Raw genomic sequence first — 23,379 nt, 5'->3', positions numbered from 1 at the left:
GTGGCATTATTTCGATAACGAATGCACAGTCCCGGTTTTTCTCTAATTTAAGACTCGGGGAAAGTACATTGTTTTGTGTATCTACAAGTTTAATGCTGGCTGCCAGACCAGGTCTTTTGAATAATCTACACTTGATAATCGATAATTTATTTTGCGGTTACTATCTTTTCAAGTGCTGGCAATGTTTAACGCCAGATCTTTTCGCGAACGGCTTTTGAAATAACGTGCATCACTTTTATTGCTCTTTGGGTCGAATAAAAAATAGTACTGAAGGAGTGCCGATACATGAGAAAACGTACGTATGACAGTAATTGATTTGTAAGACCAAATTAATTAATCTATAAACAGTAACCACACTGGCTTCTGTTATATAAAAAAAATATGCAAAATGGACTCAATTTAAGCGCCATTCGATGCACGATGAATAGACTAGACGGGGACTAAAGTCGGAAGGGGACGATAACATGAGTGCGCACGATTACTGTTAAATACAATAAAAATCAGCTACGAAGGGTGAAACTTTAAGGTGTCATTGTCTTAGTCAAATAGTAAATTATCAGGTGAAAATGCATTACTTGTGGACGCGTATTCAAATGGCCAAAAATAAGTGACATTGAATTCATGAAGCTTTCAGATGTAGTTCAGGAGAGGAGAACTTGGTAGTAAAGGATCAGTCAGATTTAAAATAATAACAGTCGATAAACCAAAAACAGCGCTAGTTCGCTGCCAATACTTCCTCTTCTTCAGCTTCCGCTTCAGGTTTAGCGGAATCAAGGGTTGACTCGAGATCGAGAGTGTCATTGATATCTTCGATATCTTCGATGTCCTGTTCATCCCGCTGATCATCTTCGCCATCTCCTTCTTCTTGCTTATGCCAAACAAGCACCAACTGTCGCCCTGGAATCCATCAATTAAACGAAGCGACGAACATACAATTCTTACCATTGAACGATTTTCCCCGGTTCTCAGCACTTTCTGCCTGCTGTCTAGTCCTGTACTCAACAATCATGGTGACACCTTCCTCCTCGAACGAGATATCGGCGATCTCTCCGAACTGGGCAAAATGCGTAATGCACTCGTCGCGCTCGCTCTCTTTGAAGCCGGTGATTCGCAGCTGCCGCGGTCGTCGGTCAAGGGTAGCAGTTTGCGCAAAACGTTGAGAACGAGGCCGCCGCAGCTCAGCCTTAATTTTCATTAGCTCTTAAACTAACATCAGAAGTTTACCTTCGCTTGACGTCTCTCAGAGAGCTCAATGTCTCTTTCTAGCGCTTTTATCGAGGATCTTCGTTGATCAATGGAGTTAGTCAACTGCTTTAGAGTGTCAAGAACGACTTGGCGCTTCTTCGGCCCTAAGTTGCCCTTCTCTAGCATTTTAATCAACATTTTCTGCTCGGCTTGTTGTCCTTCTAAAAGGCCAGTGTACTGATTTCTCAAATCGATGCTCTGAAGTAGTTTTGTTGGAACATGTTAAAAGTGGATAGTAATTAACCTTTTGAACAGCTTCTGATCGCTTCTCTTTTTGTTTGTTTCTTGCTTCTTCGACAATCTTGGGTTCTTCTTGGGGATTACAAAACTTTATCTCACTGAGAAAAAAATATAATTTCAAAGATTGTTCTTTTGTAATCTGTTCCTTCGACAGTGACATTAGTGACAGTTCGCTTGATTTCGCCGATAGTGGTTTCATCAATCGCGGTGGTTTCTTCAGCGTTCTCTGAGTTAGGGCGTTTTCGAGCAACGCGCTGGCCAATATTGCCCTTTTGCACCTGTGCTGGTGGCGGTCGGTAGAAGAAAACGCGCACGAAGCGATTGTTAAGCACAGGCTCGGGCGATTGATACGCACGGTTGGCCATTTCCGCCGACGCAAATTGGACGAGCGCGTTCTCTGGGTGCCCAAAGGCTACCTTGGGGACAAGTGTGAAATATTTGCGTGAATATTAATTAGTACCTGGATATTTGTAATTTGACCAAACTTCGAAAAGTGATCGTTGAGTTTTTGAATAGTGTTTTCGTGAACAGGAATCTTTCGAACTTCAAGACTGAAAATGAAACGATTCCTTCAATATTCTAAGAAACTGTTTTTACCTGCATCCTTGCTGAGGATTAAGAACGGTCCTTGAAATTTGGCCTGGCGCATTGCCATTTTTAGTTCTTGTTAAACCTTGCACAACAGGAGGCGGCATATTAGGTGGAGCAAAAGGAGGTATTCCTACGGGTGGTACAGGTGGAAGACCGAACGGTGGGATTGGAGGCATTCCAGGAGGAATCTATGACGATTAAGCTTGATTTCGGCGTAACATCCTTACCATGTGAGGAGGTGGTGGCATGTTAGGGGGGACAGGTGGAAGAGACATGTTTGGCAGTGGTGGCGGCTTGGCGGAGTCAATGGAGATTGCGTCTTCACCGTGATCGAAGGTGCATTGATCTCCCTATAAAACATAGGAACTATTCACAGAATAAAATACTTACAGCTAGGCAGTAACCCTTTTCGTGGTAGTCAGTGCAGGGGTCCCTCTTTTTGGAGCTTCCGTTCTGACTCGTCTTCGTAGTTTTGGAACGAGGCGGGGAACGCGATTGCGCTCGATGAGTGTTCACCTTGTCCGAAGACTTTCTTCGGGGAGATCTGGATCGACTGAATGCTATGTTGATTTCTTATATTATTGAGGAATACATACGATCTTCTATCACGCGATCGGGATCTTCGCCGTCGCTCTCTCGAACGGCTCCGTCGTCGACGATCACCTCGATCTCGCGAGCGGCTTCGGCGACGAGGACTTCGATCTCGTTTTCGATCTCGCGAAGACGAGTCTTTAGACGGTTCCTTGCTTGTATCCTAAATAAGAGTCAAACTACAACTTTCTAAAATTGCATTACCTTCAAGTAGTCCTTGTATTTGATCGTATAAAAAAGCTTGTCAATAAAGCGCTCCGTATCGCGCTGAAGGAAGACTTCAAGCTGATCCGAGCATAATTTGCGAATTTCCTTTTCGGACTGATCTTTCTTGACGATAAGCGCAAGCACGTATTTAGCAAGCGCTTTTGGGTCTATCAAAATGCGTTAGCTATTGTCAAAATTAAATCCGCATTACCGGCATCACAGATGGGGGACAGAGTCTCTGTCAGCCAAGACTTGAATGCATCTTTATTCTCGATCACAACTGCCATGATTCTCAGTACGATACGATAAGTACTAAGATTTATACATTTGTTTATTTCGAGTGGTTGAGCTTTTGTTAAATCGAAAGATTGAGCAATTTAGTTGAAATATTGAAAATACGCCTGGTGAGAACGCTCCCTAACATTTACATTCCCACGTTTTTAGGGAAAATAAGCGTAGCTTTAACTTACCACTTTTAGCCCGAATATTAAACACAATCTCAGTAATCAACAGATAACTTATCCCTATGTTTTATTACTTATAGTTATTTACCACTAGTTGCCACCGGAAAAGGAAATATCACAAACAAATAAAAAAGTAGCACAAAGAAATTGTTACTGTACAGTTTTTTAGTCAGGAACAGAACTTTGGCGGTGATTTCCTTTAGCATTCGAGGATTTTTCATTCAATATCTTTTCTAGGGAGTCAATCGCTTGGGATCTCGGGGGAATAGCGACGCCATTCGAATATTATGAAGACCCAAGTAGAGCATCGTCACTCGCTCCATACCGATTCCACCACCAGCGTGGGGAGGACAACCGTATTTGAAGGCTTCGATGTAAGCATCAATGTGCTTAAAAAGTATATTCATGGGAATAGAATGTTGGACAAACTTTTAAGTTGATTCCATGATGAAGTGCTCTTTCAATGAGAAGGTCGGGATCGTGAATACGTTGGGCGCCCGACAAGATCTCCTCTCCTCTCATGAACATGTCGTATGAGTTGGAATATCGAGGATCAGATGGATCAGGCATAGTGTAGAAAGGACGCACGGCGAGTGGGTACTTGTCCAAAATGTAGAAATCAGTATTGTATTTTTCTTTGACTAGCTTGCCGAGGAACTTCTCAACGGGAGTGCTAGTATGAAACGTTAATTTGTAATTTCACTTTCCTAGAATACCTCAAATCATCCTCGTCGCCGATTTCGACGCCGTTTTCTCGGAGCATCTTGAGAGCTTCCGGGAATTCAAGGACAAGAGAAGGCTCAAGGAACTCGAACTCGTCTCTCGGATACTGCTCGTTGACAGTCGCGACTTCTCGTTGACACTCCGCACGAAGACCTTTGAAGATGGCGATGAAAGTATCGCCAATTTCTCGGAGAACTTCGTGGTAATGATATCTAAGTCAAGATTATTCTCGAGGTAAATATATATTGGTTTACTTGAAAGCCATTTCCATGTCAAGGCCGACGAACTCCGTCAAGTGCCGATGAGTATTGGAGTCCTCAGCTCGGAAAACAGCACCGGTAGTGAACACTTTGTCGAAATCGGCAGCGATTGCCATCTGCTTGTAAAGCTGTGGACTCTGCGCAAGGAAAGCATCACTTAGTAGAGGTAAATATAGCAAGAATAAGTTTTCTTTTTTTACCGCTTGAAGTATGAAAGAGTGAAAACATTCGCACCGCCCTCTGAAGCTGCAGAAATGATCTTTGGAGTATGGATCTCCGTGAAGCCTTTTTCGGACAAATGATTTCGGAAGAGACGGCAAACTGCAGCTTGGATTCGGAAAATAGCATGCTTCGTTGTTGTCCGAAGATCCAAAACACGATTGTCCAAACGAGTATCAGGGTTGACTCGGACGAGGCCGTCATCTGGCTCCCCGTCAGCCTTTTCTGGGCTTAATGAATTGCTGATTTTGTTGTTATTTTTAGTGTAACTAACCGAGAGGCATCTTCGATTTGAAGGGGCAAGATCGGCAAGGACTTTGAAACGACGAAGAGTTTCTTGACCTTGAGTTCTACATTTTTCTGAGAACAGCTCTCAATTTTAGTTGGGCTCTTTACGACGTCAGCGTGAATATCGATGATCGATTCTTTTGATAGCGACGCTGCATATTTTAACATTTGCTTTGACACTCCCTGAATATCTATGATAGAATGATCGCCACCAATCAGGTTATACCTTCTCGATATCAGCAAGGAGAAGAGCTTGGCAAGTGTATTGACTTTCTCGCAGAGTCAAGAAAACCATGGCGGATCCTTGAGCTCTTGAGTTATGAATTCGAGCGCGCACCCACACGGATTTCTTGTCCATCTTTTCATCCAAAGAACCAACAGAAGCGAAATCTCTGTCAATGACTTCAGATGAGTTGATAACTCCATAATCGCCGTAATTCTTTATGCTCTCTTCTGTATCATCTTGAACTTTTGCGGTAGATTTCTGAGGCTTTGCATCTTCTTTGATCCCTTTCTCGGCCTTTTCTTTCGCTCTAAATCGATGATGCAGGTGTTTTAGAAGAACCGAGAGTTACCGAAGCTCAGCTGCCTTAGCTTTCTTTGCTGCTTTTTTGGCCTCCTTTTCTTTCTGTTTTTCCAAGTTTACTTTTTGCTCGACTTGCTTCTTTTCCTTTTTTGGTGGACTAAGAAGTGGCTTTATTAATTTTTCAACAAACAAAACAAAAAGCAGTCAAATTGCGACCGCTTTAGGACTTACCCGTAGTCGCATCCAGCGATTTCTTTGTACTCAGCTTTGAGAGAAAGCAAGATCTTGACGGCCTGGTCAATATCATTCTTCTCCGCTTTGGCAGTCTTCAATTCTCGAACCTTTTCGCCTTGGGCGGTGATCTCCGCCGCTTTCGCGACTGCTTCTGGTTTGTCAGCCATTCTAAAGCGGGAATAAGATGAAAATCGTACTCGACACGAAGTTAGTAGACGAGCATGCTTTCTATTATTTTTTGGTATTTTAGCGAGTACATGAATTGTTAATAGGAAGATATACATGGATGGCGAGGTTCGTTTGATGCTCGAGTCGGGGCTGTATTCTCTCACCTTGTGTGTGAAAGCATTAGAGATCGAATTTGAGAATTTCGAAAGGTCAAATTTGCCGGAGAACGTAATAATGTGACTCGCGTAGAAGCACGAACGAAATTTGAGAGTAACATAATTGGCAGTGGCTATCTGAAACAGTAATTATTCTATACTTTTCAAGGTTTATTCTTAGTTTTATACAATCTATGAATTTAGCCTAAATTCAGATGATCAACAAGAAAAGTCTGCGAGGTCAGGAAATAATAACAAAAACAATCAAAACTTCGTTTGTAACAAAAATGGTTCATCATCAGAAGAAGGAGCAAATATACGGTGGCATTTGAATTAAGCTAATGAACAATGCCGGATAGACATGAGTGCGATGGAAAATTATGCTAAGAGATCTCTGAATAGAATTATTCGTTTTGGCGGGATTTGATTATTTCTATCAGTTCATCACGGTCCTCTCCTGTTTTAACGCGGATGAGAATCGGAATAGCACCATCAACACCGTCGATCGGAGGGTTCGGCACGAGCTATTTGATATTCTAGTGAGCAAATAAGCGTACAAACGCTGACATACCGGAAGTAGACAATTGTTCTTTCCAACCGCGCTTGGCTCGGGCTTTTTAGGTATTCCAACGTTCATCAAAATGTTTCCAAGCGTGTTATCAGCTCTCACCAGGATCTGCCCTTTATTTCCGTCCAGCGGCTTCACAAAAAGTTTGCCGACCCCTAAGGATTGAATCGAATAAATAATGGAAATGTGTTGTGCAAGAACATACCGATTTCTTTGTAGTTTCCGTCCTTCGAATAGAACAGTTTTGCTTTTTTGGTGTAAAGGGAGTCTTTCTCGTCGTCAAATTCAGTCTCCTCTACTTTAGGTGGTTGGTATTCCTCATCCCCTTCACCACCGGTTGACGCTGGAGGAGCGGCGACTGATGATGGGGGCGCACCAAAGCCGAAACTAGGCGCGGCTCCACCAGCAAGAGACGAAGCACCAGATCCGAATTTGAAAGTGAAAGCTGGTTTAGCTTCGCCACTGTCTGTTTTTGACGTACCGCCAAGATTGAACAGTGAAGGCTTCGCAGGGTCGCTTTTAGCGGGCTCACTCGATTTGAAAGAAAATTTCGGCGCTTCTGAAGAGCCATTCGAGGGCTAGAATAATATGAGAAATTGCTAACAGTGTGGATTTTACTTTGAAGGAAAATTTTGGAGGGTCACTGGACTCTGTTGGGGCGAATGAAAATTTCTTTGCTTTTTCAGGATCGCTTGGTTTGAAAGAGAACTTTGGTGCCTCGGGCTCAGTTTTTTCCTTATCTTGACTAGACGGTGCGCTCGAGTAACCATTGTCGTTATCTTTCGAAACAGAGGAAATAAGCTTATTTGTTGGTTTATTCTCGATAACAGTAGTTGGCTCTTCAGTTTCTTCTGTTTCTGAGTTGACGATTGTGGACGAGCCTCGCTCTTTCCAGACGGTTTTATAAGTCTGAAAAGCTTATTAAAACTTTCGTCATTTTTACCAACAATGACTGACAGTCATCATATAAAGTCTTTCGCCCATGAAATTAGTGTGGGTTTTACCTTGTCAATTTTCGCCATGTGAGCGTTGTAATCCTCAAACATGGGACTAAAGTCGCAAATGGGTTCTTCGTCAAAGTGTTTTTTCACGCTGTTCAAAAACGCTGTGTTGAGCTTGAGGATTTCTTTGTCCGCCGTTTTCTCGCTCTTGTTTTCTTTATTGCTCTCTGTACTTTCAGTGCTATTCGACTCTTGAGAAGCATCTTGAGATGCGATCGAAGGAACGGGGGAGTCTTCCTTTGCAAGAATTGAGGACGCATATTTTCGAAACAAATGCTTTAATGGAAACTAAACAAACTCTATGTCTTCTAATTAACTTCTTGAGCATCAGTCAATACTAATCCTTTGGCTTGAGCTTAGCCCCGAATCCAGCAAAAGCAGATTTCTGTTCCCCTTGACTTGACTCTTGACTGGAGGGATTGCTAGAGGTGTTCAAGTTCCGTCTGCGACGCGCCTTCGCGATCACACGCTGTTTGACCTGCTCACTACTCGCCCTTATGGTTTTAAGGTTACTTTTCCAGAACTACATCATTATTTAATCACCTTTGAAATGTGCCCGCTTCTTCTGGCTCGTCCTCCTGATTCCAATTCTCATGAGTAAGGGTCGAAGTCGGCGCCCTTTTCATATCTATAACCAGAGATTCTAATTTCGTTTCTCTTTCTTCAAGAGCTTCTAACTCCAATCGTAATCAATAGAGAACATGAAATCAAGGACAAAAAGAAGAGTTTTGTTAAATATAAAATATAAACTTTATTGAATTATAAAAATAGAGTGAAGAGTAATAAAATAGAGTGCGCAGTTCTTTCGATTACTGAAATCATAGTCGCCAAATTGCAATAGCGCCGTCGCAGGAAACAGAAACGAGATGCTAAGAAGATACATTAAGTTTTATGAAAAGATTGGTTGGTTTTTACCTTGTTGTCAGGCGAGAGTTTAAGCTTCAGAATTCGATCAGAGTGACCTCTGCCGACATGGGTGACGTTTCCACTGTCGTAGTCCCACACTTTCACGAGCTAAAAAACAAAAATTCCTAAAATGGACATCATCTATCATTACCTTATCGTCGCCACCAGTGATGAACTTATGTCCGTCCTGAGTGATGTCCATTCCATTAATGGCGCCGGACATGCTTCCTTCGAGCTCTCGAATAGGCGAGCCATCCAAAGTCTCCCAGTAGGCAATCTTTCGGTCGGTGCCAGACGTTACGATTTGGTTTTCTTCGTAGTTGTAAACAAGACACTGAAGAGCTAGTTGAGCGTTTTACGGACGCCAGAAGCTTACCTGGAAAAGAGTATTTGCCATAACCATTTGGCTCCTCTTGTAAGTTGCGAGATCCCACATGATGCAAGTTCCATCTTCTGAGGAAGTAGCACATTCTCTGTTGTTTTTGCTCAACTAAAAAAGGAGCGTTAAAGACCGGTTCATACTTAACGGAATACCGTGATGGTGGTGACTTTGCATTTGTGTTCCTTCATTGTTTCTTCTAGACTGACAACGGGCTTGGCTGGATTGGAGAGATCGATTCGCCAGATTCGGATGGCACCCTCACAACCTCCCGATATGATTGTCCTTAATCAACATTAGCAGAGTACTTGAAGAGAGAAAACTTACGTGTTGCAGTTCGTGATGGCGAGAGCAGTCGCTTCCAAGTGGTGAGCGTGAGGGACCTCATATATCAACTTGCCGGAAACTGGCAAGTAAGCTCGGAGCCGCCCATCGGACCAAGCTGTGACCAGGGAGTTACCATCAGGTGAAAAGGCCAAGGCATGGCAGGTGATGTTGGGCACCTTAATCTCATGTGTTTTAAATTGCCTGTAGGTCCTAAGATTATGCTTACCTCGATCCGTCGGAGCTCCTTGCCAGTTACAGTTTGCCAGATCCGGACGTCGCCGACTCCAGCGGTGGCGAAGAGTTCGTTCTGGTTGGCCGGGAAGACGACATCGTTGACGTCGTTCTTATGACAAGTCTTGAGCAGAACAGGCTCACCAGGCATAGTTAGAGTTTTGGCTAAAAAACGAGTCAGTCTTTCAATTCAAAAGAAAATAACTCACGGCAAAATGGAATTCTGTAGACGTTATTGGCATTAGTTCCGACAAAGATTTGATTTTCGTTGATGACGAGTGAGGTAATACCACCAGCATTGTTTTTGGGAAGGCTGCTGGAGGAAATTCGTCTGTAGTTCTTTTCCGAGTCGAGCACGGCAATATCGCCATTTCCTGAGCCGATGAGCAATTTACCGTTCAGTTCCTGAAGAGAGTTAATTTTTCTCAAGCACGTTTAGTATCGCCTTGCCTTGACGACGCCAATGCCTAAGCTAATAAGGTTCTTGGTGGGGCCGGTGTTGACGAGAAGCTTTGTCTCGAAGTTGATCTTTAGGACGTCGCCCGTAGTAGTACCGCAATAAAGATATTTATCCTGGGGATCAATGGAAACGGAGAGAACGTCTCGCTTCAGAACGCCGAGGTTGCAGTCTTCTGGGACTAGCTTTCTGTTCTTGAGGTCTGCGGTCCAAACGCGGATAGATTTGTCACCGGCTAAGGAATATAGTTTTAACCGAATCTAATTGCTAGCAAATACCAGTAATGAAGGAGAAAGGATCATGGTGGGACGCTGCGAGGACTCGAATGCAGCCGGCGGTCTGGGGAGCACAAGGGCTAGCGCAGATGGACTTTTTCTGTTCCATGTCCCAAACGACGACGGAGCCATCATCTTGTCCTCCAAGAGAATAGAGCAACTTTGAGTCGCAAGAAAATGCCAAGGCTTCGATTTTGACCTTGTGAAGCGTAAAGGTAGCATAAGGCTGTCGATCTACAAGAGTGTAGACGTTGATGGTTGCTTTGTAGCCCATGTGTGTCACTTGGCCAGATGCGAGGAACTTGCCACAGGGAGAAACGGCGATGGCGGAGACGGGGTTAGAGTGTCCACGGAAGAAGTGCTGCTTGTTCACGTTTCGATCCATTGACTCGATAATGCACGACGCTCCCAAAGGAAACATCATCGAAGGCGTCTGCGATTTGTCGCCGGTCAGCTTGCCTAAGCAAAGAACTTTGCTAACATCAAGGTTATTTCAAAAGATACCTTCAATAAGGTGGAGACCATTCTTGACGGATCCGTTGAAACCAACGATTCTTTGGAGATTAAGAGCAGGGCACTCCTCACATGGATCAGTTTGAGGTTCTTCGCCAGACATTATCTGAAAAGAAGCTGCTGATCAGTAAACGCAAAAATCAGGAAAACACAACGACAGTATGATAGTCAGAAAGTATCTCCGCGCGGGATTGAATGTCCTCCATCGCGTACAGTCTCATTTTGAGTTGCGGTTAAAATCATTACCTTATGAGTTTCAGGGACCGGGGTTAAAACTAAATGAGACCTACGACGAGTAAATAAAATGCCGAAGAGACTTCTAGAAACTTTTTTTGATTTTTTTCTAGTACCGAAACCCACAAACTCGTATTTCCGGCGATGGGGAGTATTGCACGTTAGGAAGAAAGGGCTTTTTCGAGGGTTTTTTTCTATGGTCGTGATTCACTTAATTTTCTATATAAATGAGTAATTACGAATAAGTAACCCGAATCCCAGTGATCGAGTTCTAGAGACGCTTTCTCGATGTCAAGCTCGATATAAGAAACATTGGCAGGAAGCGTTGATATGCGATTATTCACCAAATGACCCAAATTAAGCAGGCTATTAAGCAGCTAATTTGTTTTCACCCAGTGTTAGGACGTTTAGAGTCTAAAGTTTAGACAACTAAAGAAGTGAAAACTTCCCGATGCATCTCCAGCTACGCTCGCGTCAAGCCAAGTTGTGTCTGCACTTGAAACGCCAGTTTGTTAATTCGAAAAAGATAATTAAAACGCCAATCTATCTGATAGAAATACTCGTTAAAGTAAATTGGCAAATGGCCAATTTCAATAAGGAATAGAAATTCCAAATCCTTACCTCCCATTTATTTATGATCGTTGGAAAGAGCGTAAAAAGTTACGTCAGAAAAAAATATTTCTAGAGGCTGAGTCATCACAAATGACGTCATGGCGGCTGGTTAAAGTTCCGAAAGCCCAAAGGTTGGGTCCCCTCTCATTTTTTTTCTAGAAATGGAAAATTTGAGTTCAATATATCAAAATGATCGCCTTGACCTACTCTAGGTGAAGAGCTATATTTTTCGGAAAAAATTTTGAAAAAATCGAAAAAAAATTTTTTTTCTTGAGTTGGATCTTTCATATATAGCTCTTCACCTAGAGTAGGTCAAGGCGATCATTTTGATATATTGAACTCAAATTTTCCATTTCTATAAAAAAAATGAGAGGGGTCCCAACTTTTGGGACTTTTGGAACTTCAACCAGCCGCCATGACGTCATTAATGATGACTCAGCCCCTAAAACTATTTTTTTCTGACGTAACTTTTTATGCTCTTTCTAACGAGCACAAAAACATGGGGGGTTAGGATTTGGAATTTCTATTCCTTATTAAAATTGGCCAATGAAAAATTTCGAACAAAAGTGCCTGGAAAAATGCGATCGCGCTTCTCGCAACTTTTGAATATTCTTGAAGAGAGACCTTTGAATTTGGCATCGATATGGACTTTGTCGATGCATTCAAGGATGACATCGTTATTCAGTGATTGGAAAAAGATCGGGTCTTGCGTTTCGTTGTGAAAAGTAACTTCTCTTTGAATAAGTTTTTACGTTTGTTATTAGTCATGCTATCAAATGCGAAATTTTAAGGTATTTCACACACAAAGGCCCCGAAGCACGATACACGACCCCAGGATAGAGCGCAACAAGCGTCCCTTTATCGATTGTTCCTTTTTCTAAAAAGACCCCACGCCCGGCGTTCTCAATCGACGAGGGCCCAATCGAAAGTTCGAAACCAAATTTCGCGAAAAACGTCTCTTTGTTTTGCCCTTCGCTTTGTTCCGCAGCAAAGGTTAAATATTCACCCAGTTGTCAAGCTTTGGGATGAAAAAAGAGCGCACTATGCAAGGCCTTTTCGACAGAAAAAACTTTCAGTCCATCCCTTTCTTTTAAGTGTTGCTTTGAATGCATCCGCTTCTACACCGGGAAGAACTTTTGTTTTCTTATTCTAGGGCTTAGATTTGTTGTTTATATGATGTCCCCTTCAATTGTCCCTATAAGATCTATTCCCCTGGCTTATTCGCAGTTATTTTATCCTCGAGACCAGGTCGAAAACGAAATCGAAAGTTTTTTAGCCACTGCGACATACAGTAATACTAAATGATTGAAACACTGTTTTTGAATGTTTTTTTTCTTTGTTTTCTTCTTAATTGATGATACAGTGCGAATAATAAGAACTTTTCAGCAATCGACAGAACATTTAATTACAAATAAGAAGTAAAGCTAAGGGTACATTGTGAATAAACAGAGTGCAATTGAAATAGAAATAACACACGGAAAATGAGGAGCGAGAACTTGAATTGATTATATACTGAAGTGAGGTCTGAAGTGTTTTTTAGTTTTTGTATGTACTTGAACGCTTAAGAAAGAACTAGAATAGGTAGTATTTTTAATATACTATATATGGACATATATAGAGAAACTTGTATATGATAAGTCAGCGGAGGGAGCTTCTTCTTGGGGTCTTATTCGGAGCTTTTTGTCTCTACTACGAGTCATATACGCTTTATAAATAAGTCATTATCATTGAAAGAATGGAAGAATGATACTTCCAAGAAGGAATCGGTGCGATGATAGAAAAACTGATTTTTACAAGGAGGCAGCATTATTGAGTGGTTTCGCTAGGTTGGTGAGAATTCTCGTCTGGCTCAATTATAGGCGGCTTCGGAAGAATTATTTCTTCGTCGCTTGTTAGCGAGCCGGACGATGAGCTTGAGGTGTCTAGTAGAGCTGGGTTACTGAACCCTGCGTGAACAGCTCCTATCTAAAAGAATCGAAGATGTTTCGAAGAGAGAAAAGGCAAGTTACCGTGTCAACATCGGCTTTGATTTCTCCCGAGTTGTCGGAGGCGCCGTTATCCCGATCAAAGTTGTATTTGCCCATTTGGAGGTCGTAGACAAGCTCGTGTAGACAGATATACTGAGCCTATGAATTTCGATAGTTTTTTAATAAATAGTCGAGTTTGTACCTCCGTCTGAACCATGAGACAACGAGACATGCGCATCTCGTAGACCATGCCGAAGATGTCAACATAACTCTTGTTTTCGTAATCTTGAAGAAGCCTGTCAAATCCAACGAAAGTGCCAGTTCTCCCGACACCAGCTGAGCAGTGAATGATCGTCGGCCCGCGATCCAGGAATCTGTTCATTTCGAAACGAACTTGACGCACGAATTTAACAAGCGGCTCCAAACTACTCGGAACGCCGTTGTCTGGCCAAACAGTAAAGTGGTACTAAATATATCGACTACTTCAGTGAACCACTTTTTTCGTTTTACCTGTTTGATACGACGGCTTGTTTCGCCTTTTGTGAGAATGAAGTCACGTTCCGTCCAGTTGGGCAGGGTCGATTCCCGTTCCTAGAAAATTCATTTCTAGGCCTTTTTCTAATTGAAGTTGCTCACCATTACGAGCTGCAGGTCAGAACCAACCCACTCGGGATCACTGTCATATGGCCAGTAATGATCGCATTTGATTCTTCCTCGCTCCACTACTTGGCAAAGGGCGACGATGATAGGCGTATTCTGTTCCCAGCACATTCGCCAGAAGTCTTCTTTTGTGCCCGGTAAGGGCCCTTGCGTAGCGATAAACTCCCGCTTCGAGTTGTTTCCAGCGATAAAGTTTGCGTTGATATAATCGGAGCCAGGATCGTCATCAGTTGCACCGAGCTTCACTAGAGATAAAAGTTTAACAACTAAGCAAGAAACGATTCAGAAACGCACCTCTGGTTTTGTCATATGCTAGAATATTAGTGTATCTATTCTTGCCCCTATTGGCGGAGAGCAAGCTTGCCTCTGTTGTCTGATCTTTGCCGACTTCCTTTAGCTCGAAGAACTCTCCGGCAAATTTGTAGCTCGAGTCTTGCCTCAGCTCATCATAGACTTGTTTGAAGTCGACGAGCTGGATGACCTTGGACTTCCGGTCAACGCTATTTAGCTCAATTTTTGGTCTGTCTTGTGTAAAAACGGGATTCACATGACCACCACCAGGGCCAGACGCTCCGTTCGCAAGGCCGAGCTCTTGGTTCTTCGCATTTTCTTTGGGCGTACTCAGCTGTCGTCGGCGCAGGACATAGTATAGAACGATGACCGCAACAATGAGCACGACGACGATTGGAATAACGATGGCGATCGCCTTCTTGGCATCATTCATTTTGATCGGCTAAATTTGTTCTCTCAAAGCTGTAAAATGAAAATTTCGAAAGATCCGCCAGAGCAAACAAAGACTTTCCCTTTGTTCAACAGACACCTAATCATCAGTTTTGGATGGAGTCTTTGATAAATTGAAAAGTAGCACAAAGATTGTAGGAAAAGAACGAGTAGTAAGATTTGTGTCTGTTACGCACCTGAGAGTAGTAAAGAGCACTTGCTCCGGCCTCGTTCTCCACCTGAATGGAAACTCTGTATTCTTCTCCGGACTCAAGTGGCGCGTTCTTGTAGTATCTGTCCTTGTTCTGGCTCTCTTTTCCGTCGCCGATCACGAGCTTCTGTTTCTTCTGGCCCTGGCTCTCGCCTTTCAGCTTCACCCAAAACGCGATCCACTCTCGGTTCTTGTCCTAAACGCACAACTTTGCGGCCTTATCCACGCGAACTAATCACTCAAATAATCACGCAAAGAGCTGATATGTCACTCTTGCCAGACTTTAGCCAATTATTTATTGTCTCAGTATAGTTGCTATTACTGATAGCCTTTATAAGAATAAAAAAATAAGTAATATTCCGAATACTCGTATAAAAGTTAAATTTTCAAGCCTATTTTATGCCGAATGAGAGTTTCCTAGCAATCATCATAAAGAGTAATAACATAGAAATGTTATTGTTTCTAACACGACTTCGGTCATGGAGTCTCCATGATGGAGATAAAGAAGCCCTAGAGACAGTATTTACTCAGCAATCACAAGAACACAGAGCAACGAGATTAAGTTATTACTTAAAACGAAATTTCATTATTTTCTCTTGCGTTTTATTATTGCTCGATATAAAAAAATGAATATAAGCATATCTTTTATATTTTCCACTTACATTTATCCAAGGCTTTGGAATCGGTGGCGGTTTGAGTTCACTTTCTCCAGCGTCTTTTCGGACCCAAACTGCAAATCTGAAAAGTTGCCATGTTTCCTAGTATTAAATTTTGGATGAGGCTTTTGAGTTCAGCGAAATCGCCGAAGCCGTGAGAGAAAAGAAAGCAAAGCGCTTTTTCCCACGAGCGCCTACGCCCCTCGGCGCTGAATCGAAGACAAAGAGGAGAACGATTGCCGGTCAAAGCCGCTAAATCCCTCGCCGGAAGGACTCATCCGGTTCTATTCTCCTTCTTTGTCATCAAGTAGCATCGCAAAATACCAGATGCAGCATTATTTACCTGAGTAATGGCCCGAAATCATCCGAAAATGGCAAACTGTTTATCTCGAAAGAAATCGTCCCTTTGCCGATATTGACTTTTGACATGTCCAAATTGAGTCTGTCGGTTCTTTGGGGAAGAAGAGGAGGTAGCTCTGCGTTCGTTTTGCCTAATCGAAAGGTGGGGTTTATCTCAAAGAGAGCTGTTTCGCACCTGTAACTGTGATTTCTCTGGTAACTAGGTCGTTCTCGTTAAAGCCGGTGTAAAGCGACGACGTAGAATTCAGAGCAGATCTAACACTAAAGTCGTAGTAGCAATATGGATGTAGCCCGTCGATCTTGTACTGGACAAAGTTGGTTTGGACATCCCTTGACTTCTCCGCTTGTTCAATCGTAAAAGTCCTTTCTTGCTCAAATTTGGCCGGACAATCTAAGTCCGGCTGCCATTTGATCAGATAGTAATCGTAAAGGCTGAATTTAACAGTAAGTTTAGCACTCATGTTTCGAGTAATTAATCAACATTCCCTAATCTTACATACCCCATGTTAATGTCTGACCACTGAAAAGTCAAGGATTCGGAATATGATTTCTTAGTATTGACGCTGAGGTAAGTTGGCGGCTCTGGAAGAATAAGCACCATTCGCGAGGTTGGATACGAGGATACTTCTTGGTCATCATCGCCTCCTGCGTTTGTTTTGCTCAATGCGACTATGGAGACTCTGTAGACATTTCCAGGAATGACCGAGGCGATATCGGACTTGATTATGTACTCGGTTGTCTTTGGACTGAGAAGAATTTCTTTCCTCGTCGGCCTCCTTGCGAGCAGGTATTCGACGATGATCTTGTACTTGGTGAAAAACACTCCCAGTGGCTCCCATTGAACTGCGATTGCACTTTTATTGGGAACTTGCGTTGCATTAAAGCTTTCGGGTGCGATTCGAGGGGGGATAGTATAAACAGATATGATTTCAGGTGCTGACGAGGATGGAACGGGATCAGCTGTTCTCGTGAAGACGTTGATATCTGCTAGTGTTGAGCCGGAAAACCCAGTGAGGGTTATGTTGTTCGTGCCCGCGGGAACAGATTGCTTAGGAACGATTCCGGGAACAAGAATGTCCACGAAATCAAAATCTGAGTCGCTCATTAGCGGATTCGTCCATGACAGAGTAATAGTAGAGTTGGTTACAGCGTCGACAACTGAAATTAATCTTAATCAAACGTTCGCATTTCAACAAGCTCGTCATTACGTAAATTTAGAAATGTAAGGATTTCTCTGTAGGGTAAAAACGCTTACCAAGTTCAGAAACGGGCAGCGGCGGAATTCTAAAATCAACTTTCGTAGATTCCGAGGGAACACCATTAACGACAGCTTGAGCGTAATAATGGTAGAGGCTTCCCGGGTGCACTACAGAGAACGTTTTCGGCATCTTCGCTGATATAGTTGTGTTCTCCCGCAGAATTGAGCTTTCGTTTTCTTTGAAGTACCAGAAGTTGTATGAATCGACCCTAGTCGAGGCCGTTTCGCCAAGCGGAGGGGAAAGTTCGATTTGCACTTTCTTTGGGCTCAGTGGATCCGGAGATACTCGCAGCCTCGGCACAGCAGGTGCTAGTTGAAATGTCTCATTTGCAATCATGTTCATCGGATCGTTTACTGAGAAGAGCACAAAAGTAAGCTGGTTTCCTGCAAAGTTTGCGTCGAATGAGAACTCGAATTCCCCAGGTTGATTTTGGGGCAGTTTCTTCGTAACAAAGGTGTTCGTGTTTTGGAGGCTGACATTCTCAATCAACAAAGGTTCTGTCTTGAACAAGGGTGAGGAGACGGCGATAATTTTGATCAGAGGCTGACGTGAACAATGGCGCCCCCGCCGCGACACCTTCAACCCTTTTCCTTTACTGTGATGACTGCAAACGCGTCGGGTGACGAGCTATTGTACTATTTGACGGTCTCGTTTTAAAACCTCTTTATAATCCTCAAACATTGTTTTATGAGTTCTTTAATTAAGCTCGGCAAGGTTTTTGGAATAAAATTGGGATCAAAATAAACCGTTTCCTTTGCCGTAATATCGAGTAATTTTGCGGTTTTTTCATTTTGACTTGTCGGTGATCGAGTGGTTGAATTCGTTGGGCTGGCAGTTTCATCTTGCCCGTGAACAAATCGCTTCTCGAGTAGACAGAGAAATAAAAAGACGGAAAGACGGACGATGGATTCTATGTTCATCGTTTCTCATTCATTCCTATAAAATTCTCTTGAATATCGAGCGGTGTTTCTCTGGCCGAAGTAAAAAAACGCGAGACTGGCGCGAAGAATCAAAAAGAAGAAAGCAACCGGTGCAATATAGAAAGATAGCAAGCGGACAATATGTTCCCATTATTTTATCGGTCCAGCCAGGCGAACCAGGGGCTTAGTTCGAGATAGCAACATCACTAAGCAAGCTTCTTACGTTTGGACATAATCAAGAACAACAAAAATATCTACAACCCTTGTTGACCTCGATACTCTTTGCCTGAGATAAAATTCTCACTATTCAAGAGTGGCATTCTCCGAGAAAACGAATGTACCAAATAGCGGAATTTATGTTCGACGAAAGAGCTCTGTTTAGACAAGTCGAAGATAATTTGTATTGGGTTACAAAGGACGCGACTTTCAAAGTTCGATCTTCTGTTCAGTTCTTGTAAAAAACGTGCTTCTCGCAACAGTTAGATCGGAAAAATTATATCTCTGATCATTAGCACGTTTAACGTTTATCAATCGATTAATTGTCAACGATGCTGAATTCTTGGTGGAAGTTTTAAAGTAACTCTATGAGTTACCTTCTCGCCGTTTATCGCGGACGCGCCAAAATTATGGTAAAAATATAACTGATAACAAAGATGATAACAAACACTTCAGTAAGGCGTAGCGCACCTTTGCGTCCTCCAAGCTTCTCTGAGCATTCTGTTCTGTCTTCTCTGCTTAGAAAGATCCGGTCAAGTTCTCTCTTATAACAAGGGATAATCTTTAAAAATTTGTTGGATTTTGAATGGTCGCTGTCCGCTCATTGAGCCCTTTTTGGCTTTTACACTCGGGGGCAAGTGAGCCGCAACCCGCTGAGCTATTCGCACAACTCATGCTCCTCATCTCGAAAAAACAAAGAAGAGACTACAGATAATAAAAAACATTCTGATTATGGTGGAAACAAGGATGGAGTCAAAGTGGAAGAGTAGGACGATGTGAGGAAGAATGTCACTTCATCCTTGAGAATTTGGCGAGTAAACCTCCTGAATGCAGCCCATACAATCTTTATAAAGTTTATGACATAAACTCCAACATCTTTGCGCCATTATAAAAGCAAAATGGTTATGTACTCACTGCTAAACTGTCATAACAATCGACTGTATTCGTCCTCTATAAACAGCCTATCGACTAAGTTATCCTTGTCGAACTAATCTATAAGTTTGTTTCCTTGGATAAATCCTAAGATTATAGCTTTAACATTATAGCCCAACCCAAATAAATCATACAACACTAAACAATATGTTTTTTTTTATTTTCTGAGTTTATTAAAGTCCCACAAAATCAGTGTACAAAAATATCCGTAATTTTTGAAGTTTCTTCCTTTCAAAATCTTATCTTTTCAAGTTGAATGCATATTTCGTCGATCCTCTTGAAGAGTCTTCTTTTCATGTCAAGTTCACTAAAATCACGAATTATAAACATCCGAAAAATAGCAAAAATACCTTTTGTATCGGAGCTTACGGCGGACTCTTTTCAACCGTTCCGATCGTGCGTCAGCTGGACTGATGGCTTGCTCGTCGCCTGATTCATCACCAAGCATTCCTGCAGGAGAATGGGGTTCCAGTTTTCGTCTTGTTGCTCCCTTGTAAAACTCCCTGATTCTTCTTTCATTCTCTACACGAAGAAGATGCTGTTTTCTTTCAAACTCTTCTCTCTTTTTTGCCGCCTTTTGAATCCGCCGTCGCTTCTCTGATTGCTGTGACACTTTCAGATTCCTCCTGGCCATTGAGTAGTCGAAGGTCTCATCGATGAATCTTGTTGGAGGTTTCCGATTTCTTCTTGAAGGCCGTGAGATTGTTTCCATCGTTTGAACTCTTCTGATTTCTTAAAATATTGATGCAAAGAAATTTCTAAACTTCCAGCGACACATGCTCGAGGGTAAAAAACACGCTCTAGCGCCAGCGTCGCGATTTATCGGTGGGATATCATTAGTTTGGGATCCAACTAGGTTATTTCTACATCCACCTCGAATACTTGTTTCTCTAACTAAAGTTAACTAATCTTACCACCTTCTGGCCGAATTTCTCTTCAATTAAGTTTGAGTTGTCTTGTTTAGTTTGAACGATACTGCGACGATATTGCTGAAGTCTAGAAAATGAGTTGACGAAATTTCTGGATTTAACATAGTCATCAATATTCGACTTTGATTTCATCTCACCTCCATTCATGCAATAATTCCAGCTGATAGTATGGCGATCTTCTCATATTATTTGATAATTGAATTTCGACTTTTCGGCAGGGTGCGCGTTTTTCGGGCGATTTTGAAAACAGTGTCTTTCCTGTCAGTCGCGCATTTTCTGGTACTGAAGTCTGATTCATTGAATTCTTACAAAAAGAAGAATCAGCAATTTGCTAAAATAATTGCTGAGACTGTTTTTGACCTTCTTGGTCCATAGCCTATGGACCATAGGTTTGGAGTGCAAAACCCTTAAAACTTTTCAAATAGGATCATGTTTATTAGCCGTTATTCTATCACTGAGATCAAAGAGGAAACTATGGACGATAAAAATATATTTCCTGAGAAATTACAAAAAAGCGTGTTTTGACCCTTCTTGTTTCAAGCTTTTCGAGTACAATCAGTGCTCAACTATGCTTCATAATATACCAATAGAAAGCTTAAAGCCTCTTCTAGGGGGATTTTAATTCAAAAAGAGAAATAATGGACCCAAAAAATTATTTTGGTACCACTTAGATACTTTACTTTGGCGGTGATTAAAGGGTACTTCCAGCTTCATTTGTTAGTTACACAATTTATTTTCTTCAGTTTTTTATTCAAATCCCCCTAGAATAGGCTACGAGCTTTCTTTTGGTACATTATGAAGCATAGTTGAGCACTGATTGTACTCGAAAAGCTTGAAACAAAAAGGGTCAAAACACGCTATTTTGTAATTTCTCAGGAAATATATTTTTATCGTCCTATGTTACAGCATAAAACATGCATTTGCGTGCCGTTATGGATATTTTTCTGCGATTTTTTTTTGATCTGATAATCCGAAAAAACAGACTTGGGTTATGCAAGTTTCACTCTTTCAACAACAAACGCCCAGAAAGCGCGCGCTCTGTGTCTTTCAGGGCAATCGACAACGGTTTTTTTTCTCAAGGTGGCTCGTTCGTGGTGCTCTGATTTGACGGTGTCGGACAGGAACCGTATAAAACCCATCTGCGAAGGCCAAACTTTGCACTTGCGAGAAAATTTTTTGAATTCGTGAGATCCAATTGTCCTTTGCTTTTAATCGTCGAGATGAATACTGACCGGGAACAGCTTCAAGGTAATAAAGAGATGTTTAAATTGACAGATTTTCCTGATTTCAAAAAGTGAACGGAGTGTTATTGCTATTTTAGCTCTTAACCGAGATGTGAACGTCCAGGAAACTGGCCCGGTGAAGGCCATTCAACCTACTGAGATAACTCCTAAGGAGAATGTCGAGGAGATGGCCTGGGAAGCAATCGACAGCGGAGCGCAGGCTTTGTCAGCCCAGCTCAAGAAAATTGAAGTCATGGATGAGGTATTCAAATAAACTGTTAATGCATAAAGTGACGCTTTCTTTAGTCGGACGAGCGGTGGTGCAAGGACCACGTCGAGCAGGTCTATGGGTATTTGCGCTTCCTCGAGCACTCGAAGGAAGTGCGACCTAATTTTCTGGCTCACCACGGTCAAAGCGCCTCGCCGAAGATGCGTCAGATCCTTACCGACTGGATGGTGCAGGTTGGAAGACGATTCCGTCTTCTCAACGACACAATCTTCCTAACCGTCGCGTACATGGATCGTTATCTTCAGCGCACCGAAACTGTTGAAAAGTCGCAAATGCAGCTGATTGGCATTGCATGCATGATGCTTGCATCGAAAAATGAGGAGATCTACTCGCCATCTCTCAGCGACTTTGTCTACGTCTGTGACCGGGCTTACACCACTGGTAAAACAAAGCTATCGAACAAATTTAATATAAACAAATTAAGACGAGATAAAAGACATGGAGCTGGAAGTGCTTGGTCGTCTAGATTGCGATCTATCCGTCGCTTACTCGCTTGAGTTCGTACGACGATTTTCCAGAGTCGCAGAGGAGACGATCGATCCTCGAGAGTACACTCTGTCAAAGGTAATTTTCAGTAACTCTCCATCTTTAAATATCGCTAATATTAAGTACTTGTGCGAGCTGGCTTTGATGGACTACGATTTGGCGAGCATGAAGCCATCTCTAGTTGCTGCAGGTGCTCTGTGGCTGTCTATCACGCTCATCACCGAGGGAGAGTGGCTACCGATTCTTGAGCACACTTCGAGATACTCCGTTTCAGATCTCGAAAATGTGACCAGTCTACTGGCGAAATGCCTGTTTATGGTCCATTTCGGTGCGCACTCGAAGAAGTACACTGCCACCAAGCTGAAGTATGCCTCCGCATCGGTAAGTTCAAAGATCAACATTCAATGCCAGTAAAGTATATATTACAGAACTACGCGATCTCCAAGCTGCCAATCCTAAGCGAGAAAGAGGACGTTCTTCTGGAGCTCGCGAAGAAAGGAAAGAAATTTGCCGAAGGTCGTCGATGATTCCCGACGCAAATCTTCTTTCCTCTAAATCATATCTTTCACTTCTTTCACTGCCTCACACAATACGAACAAGAAGTGATTGATTAGATTATGTTTGTCGTTTCTTGTTTTGCAGGGCATTTTTGAGTCAGTATTAGTCAGTCGTCTAAAATAATATGCAAATTGCATTTTATTATAAAATAGGGCTAAGATCAGAACCGGATATAATTAGCACCCATATGTCGAATTGATTATTAATTATTGCTCATCTTAGATCTGAAAGTTCGAAGTCTTTGTTCGTTGATAATTTCAATAATCAGCTTTGACTGAATAATAAATGCAAAATATAGAGCGGCCGAATATCAAAGCGTGATTTCTGATGCGTGATGCAACATTATTAATCCGTTAATTTGCGGAATTGAAGATATTTGATTTGGGAGAAAATATCATTATTCTCCATCGCAAAAAAAGTTTGAACTTTACTTACTGAAGTAATTATGCACATCGAAGCTCGAACCTTTTAACGTCTCCCAGAGCTACTACCCAGTAGCTTGAAACTTTCAGTCAATTATAATAACTAGGATACATGATTCAATGAATCAGCTTCATACAAGTGCTTTGTAGTATCTT

The 23,379-nt window shown here is 42.2% G+C and overlaps 5 protein-coding genes across 6 annotated transcripts; 1 reads left to right on the top strand and 4 right to left on the bottom strand.

The window, feature by feature from the left end:
• Positions 1-220: 220 nt before the first annotated feature.
• LOC145706456 (RNA-binding protein 26-like) lies at positions 221-3,182 on the bottom strand. Its single transcript, XM_081783864.1, has 12 exons — positions 3,086-3,182; positions 2,872-3,041; positions 2,673-2,830; positions 2,467-2,629; positions 2,304-2,426; positions 2,083-2,264; positions 1,946-2,036; positions 1,635-1,901; positions 1,490-1,558; positions 1,225-1,443; positions 943-1,183; positions 221-897 (listed from the first exon to the last, which is right to left on the bottom strand). Exons 1-12 carry the CDS (start codon positions 3,159-3,161, stop codon positions 716-718), a joined length of 1,941 nt encoding a protein of 646 aa, XP_081639990.1. The 5' UTR covers positions 3,162-3,182; the 3' UTR covers positions 221-715.
• A 206-nt stretch (positions 3,183-3,388) lies between these two features.
• Positions 3,389-6,320, bottom strand: LOC145706457 (aspartate--tRNA ligase, cytoplasmic-like). The gene is made up of 10 exons (XM_081783865.1): positions 5,921-6,320; positions 5,586-5,756; positions 5,404-5,511; positions 5,055-5,361; positions 4,815-5,011; positions 4,522-4,770; positions 4,316-4,477; positions 4,055-4,273; positions 3,768-4,011; positions 3,389-3,727 (listed from the first exon to the last, which is right to left on the bottom strand). The coding sequence occupies exons 1-10, from the start codon at positions 6,031-6,033 to the stop codon at positions 3,572-3,574; spliced, it is 1,926 nt and encodes a 641-aa protein (XP_081639991.1). The 5' UTR covers positions 6,034-6,320; the 3' UTR covers positions 3,389-3,571.
• Positions 6,321-8,216: 1,896 nt separating this feature from the next.
• On the bottom strand, positions 8,217-10,862 carry LOC145707228 (cilia- and flagella-associated protein 52-like). 2 transcript variants are annotated; one of them, XM_081784719.1, is made up of 12 exons: positions 10,815-10,862; positions 10,560-10,674; positions 10,059-10,514; positions 9,774-10,015; positions 9,533-9,728; positions 9,319-9,488; positions 9,093-9,274; positions 8,921-9,050; positions 8,763-8,876; positions 8,538-8,720; positions 8,396-8,494; positions 8,217-8,349 (listed from the first exon to the last, which is right to left on the bottom strand). In XM_081784719.1, the coding sequence occupies exons 2-12, from the start codon at positions 10,669-10,671 to the stop codon at positions 8,299-8,301; spliced, it is 1,935 nt and encodes a 644-aa protein (XP_081640845.1). In that variant the 5' UTR covers positions 10,672-10,674; positions 10,815-10,862; the 3' UTR covers positions 8,217-8,298. The 2 variants fall into 2 exon arrangements, with proteins under 2 accessions (XP_081640845.1, XP_081640846.1); XM_081784720.1 differs by having other exon boundaries at positions 9,093-9,268.
• A 1,888-nt stretch (positions 10,863-12,750) lies between these two features.
• Positions 12,751-17,745, bottom strand: LOC145707213 (tyrosine-protein phosphatase 10D-like). The gene is made up of 12 exons (XM_081784705.1): positions 17,244-17,745; positions 16,489-17,146; positions 16,164-16,420; positions 15,972-16,119; positions 15,635-15,710; positions 14,959-15,168; positions 14,336-14,774; positions 14,018-14,286; positions 13,892-13,972; positions 13,584-13,847; positions 13,424-13,540; positions 12,751-13,379 (listed from the first exon to the last, which is right to left on the bottom strand). Exons 1-12 carry the CDS (start codon positions 17,587-17,589, stop codon positions 13,221-13,223), a joined length of 3,024 nt encoding a protein of 1,007 aa, XP_081640831.1. The 5' UTR covers positions 17,590-17,745; the 3' UTR covers positions 12,751-13,220.
• A 3,593-nt stretch (positions 17,746-21,338) lies between these two features.
• On the top strand, positions 21,339-22,858 carry LOC145706460 (G2/mitotic-specific cyclin-B1-like). The gene is made up of 6 exons (XM_081783869.1): positions 21,339-21,493; positions 21,567-21,730; positions 21,775-22,138; positions 22,182-22,321; positions 22,367-22,624; positions 22,672-22,858. Exons 1-6 carry the CDS (start codon positions 21,466-21,468, stop codon positions 22,768-22,770), a joined length of 1,053 nt encoding a protein of 350 aa, XP_081639995.1. The 5' UTR covers positions 21,339-21,465; the 3' UTR covers positions 22,771-22,858.
• The last annotated feature ends 521 nt before the right edge of the window (positions 22,859-23,379 follow it).

The sequence above is a fragment of the Oikopleura dioica genome, chromosome XSR, assembly GCF_907165135.1.
Source record: "Oikopleura dioica chromosome XSR, OKI2018_I68_1.0, whole genome shotgun sequence".
NCBI lineage: Eukaryota > Metazoa > Chordata > Appendicularia > Copelata > Oikopleuridae > Oikopleura > Oikopleura dioica.
The sequence above is the reverse complement of the archived record's forward strand: the minus strand, read 5'-3'. Positions and strand labels throughout refer to the sequence as shown.

What these genes read in the sequence shown, in the direction of transcription:
- LOC145706457 (XM_081783865.1), bottom strand. Translation starts at nt 6,033, where the DNA reads ATGTTACTCTCAAATTTCGTTCGTGCTTCTACGCGAGTCACATTATTA. An exon ending in ATCGCTGGATGCGACTACGG is followed by an intron (nt 5,512 to 5,585) that starts GTAAGTCCTAAA and finishes GCCACTTCTTAG; the next exon opens with TCCACCAAAAAAGGAAAAGA. An exon ending in ATCATGGAATCAACTTAAAA is followed by an intron (nt 3,728 to 3,767) that starts GTTTGTCCAACA and finishes ATACTTTTTAAG; the next exon opens with CACATTGATGCTTACATCGA.
- LOC145706456 (XM_081783864.1), bottom strand. Translation starts at nt 3,161, where the DNA reads ATGGCAGTTGTGATCGAGAATAAAGATGCATTCAAGTCTTGGCTGACA. An exon ending in GTCCCCCATCTGTGATGCCG is followed by an intron (nt 3,042 to 3,085) that starts GTAATGCGGATT and finishes GCATTTTGATAG; the next exon opens with ACCCAAAAGCGCTTGCTAAA. An exon ending in GATCAGAAGCTGTTCAAAAG is followed by an intron (nt 1,444 to 1,489) that starts GTTAATTACTAT and finishes AAACTACTTCAG; the next exon opens with AGCATCGATTTGAGAAATCA.
- LOC145707228 (XM_081784719.1), bottom strand. Translation starts at nt 10,671, where the DNA reads ATGTCTGGCGAAGAACCTCAAACTGATCCATGTGAGGAGTGCCCTGCT. An exon ending in AGGAGCTCCGACGGATCGAG is followed by an intron (nt 9,275 to 9,318) that starts GTAAGCATAATC and finishes AAAACACATGAG; the next exon opens with ATTAAGGTGCCCAACATCAC. An exon ending in GCCATCACGAACTGCAACAC is followed by an intron (nt 9,051 to 9,092) that starts GTAAGTTTTCTC and finishes ATGTTGATTAAG; the next exon opens with GACAATCATATCGGGAGGTT.
- LOC145707213 (XM_081784705.1), bottom strand. Translation starts at nt 17,589, where the DNA reads ATGAACATGATTGCAAATGAGACATTTCAACTAGCACCTGCTGTGCCG. An exon ending in CAGAGAAATCACAGTTACAG is followed by an intron (nt 16,120 to 16,163) that starts GTGCGAAACAGC and finishes CCTTTCGATTAG; the next exon opens with GCAAAACGAACGCAGAGCTA. An exon ending in AGCATATGACAAAACCAGAG is followed by an intron (nt 14,287 to 14,335) that starts GTGCGTTTCTGA and finishes TTTTATCTCTAG; the next exon opens with TGAAGCTCGGTGCAACTGAT.
- LOC145706460 (XM_081783869.1), top strand. Translation starts at nt 21,466, where the DNA reads ATGAATACTGACCGGGAACAGCTTCAAG. An exon ending in TGACCGGGAACAGCTTCAAG is followed by an intron (nt 21,494 to 21,566) that starts GTAATAAAGAGA and finishes TTGCTATTTTAG; the next exon opens with CTCTTAACCGAGATGTGAAC. An exon ending in AAATTGAAGTCATGGATGAG is followed by an intron (nt 21,731 to 21,774) that starts GTATTCAAATAA and finishes CGCTTTCTTTAG; the next exon opens with TCGGACGAGCGGTGGTGCAA.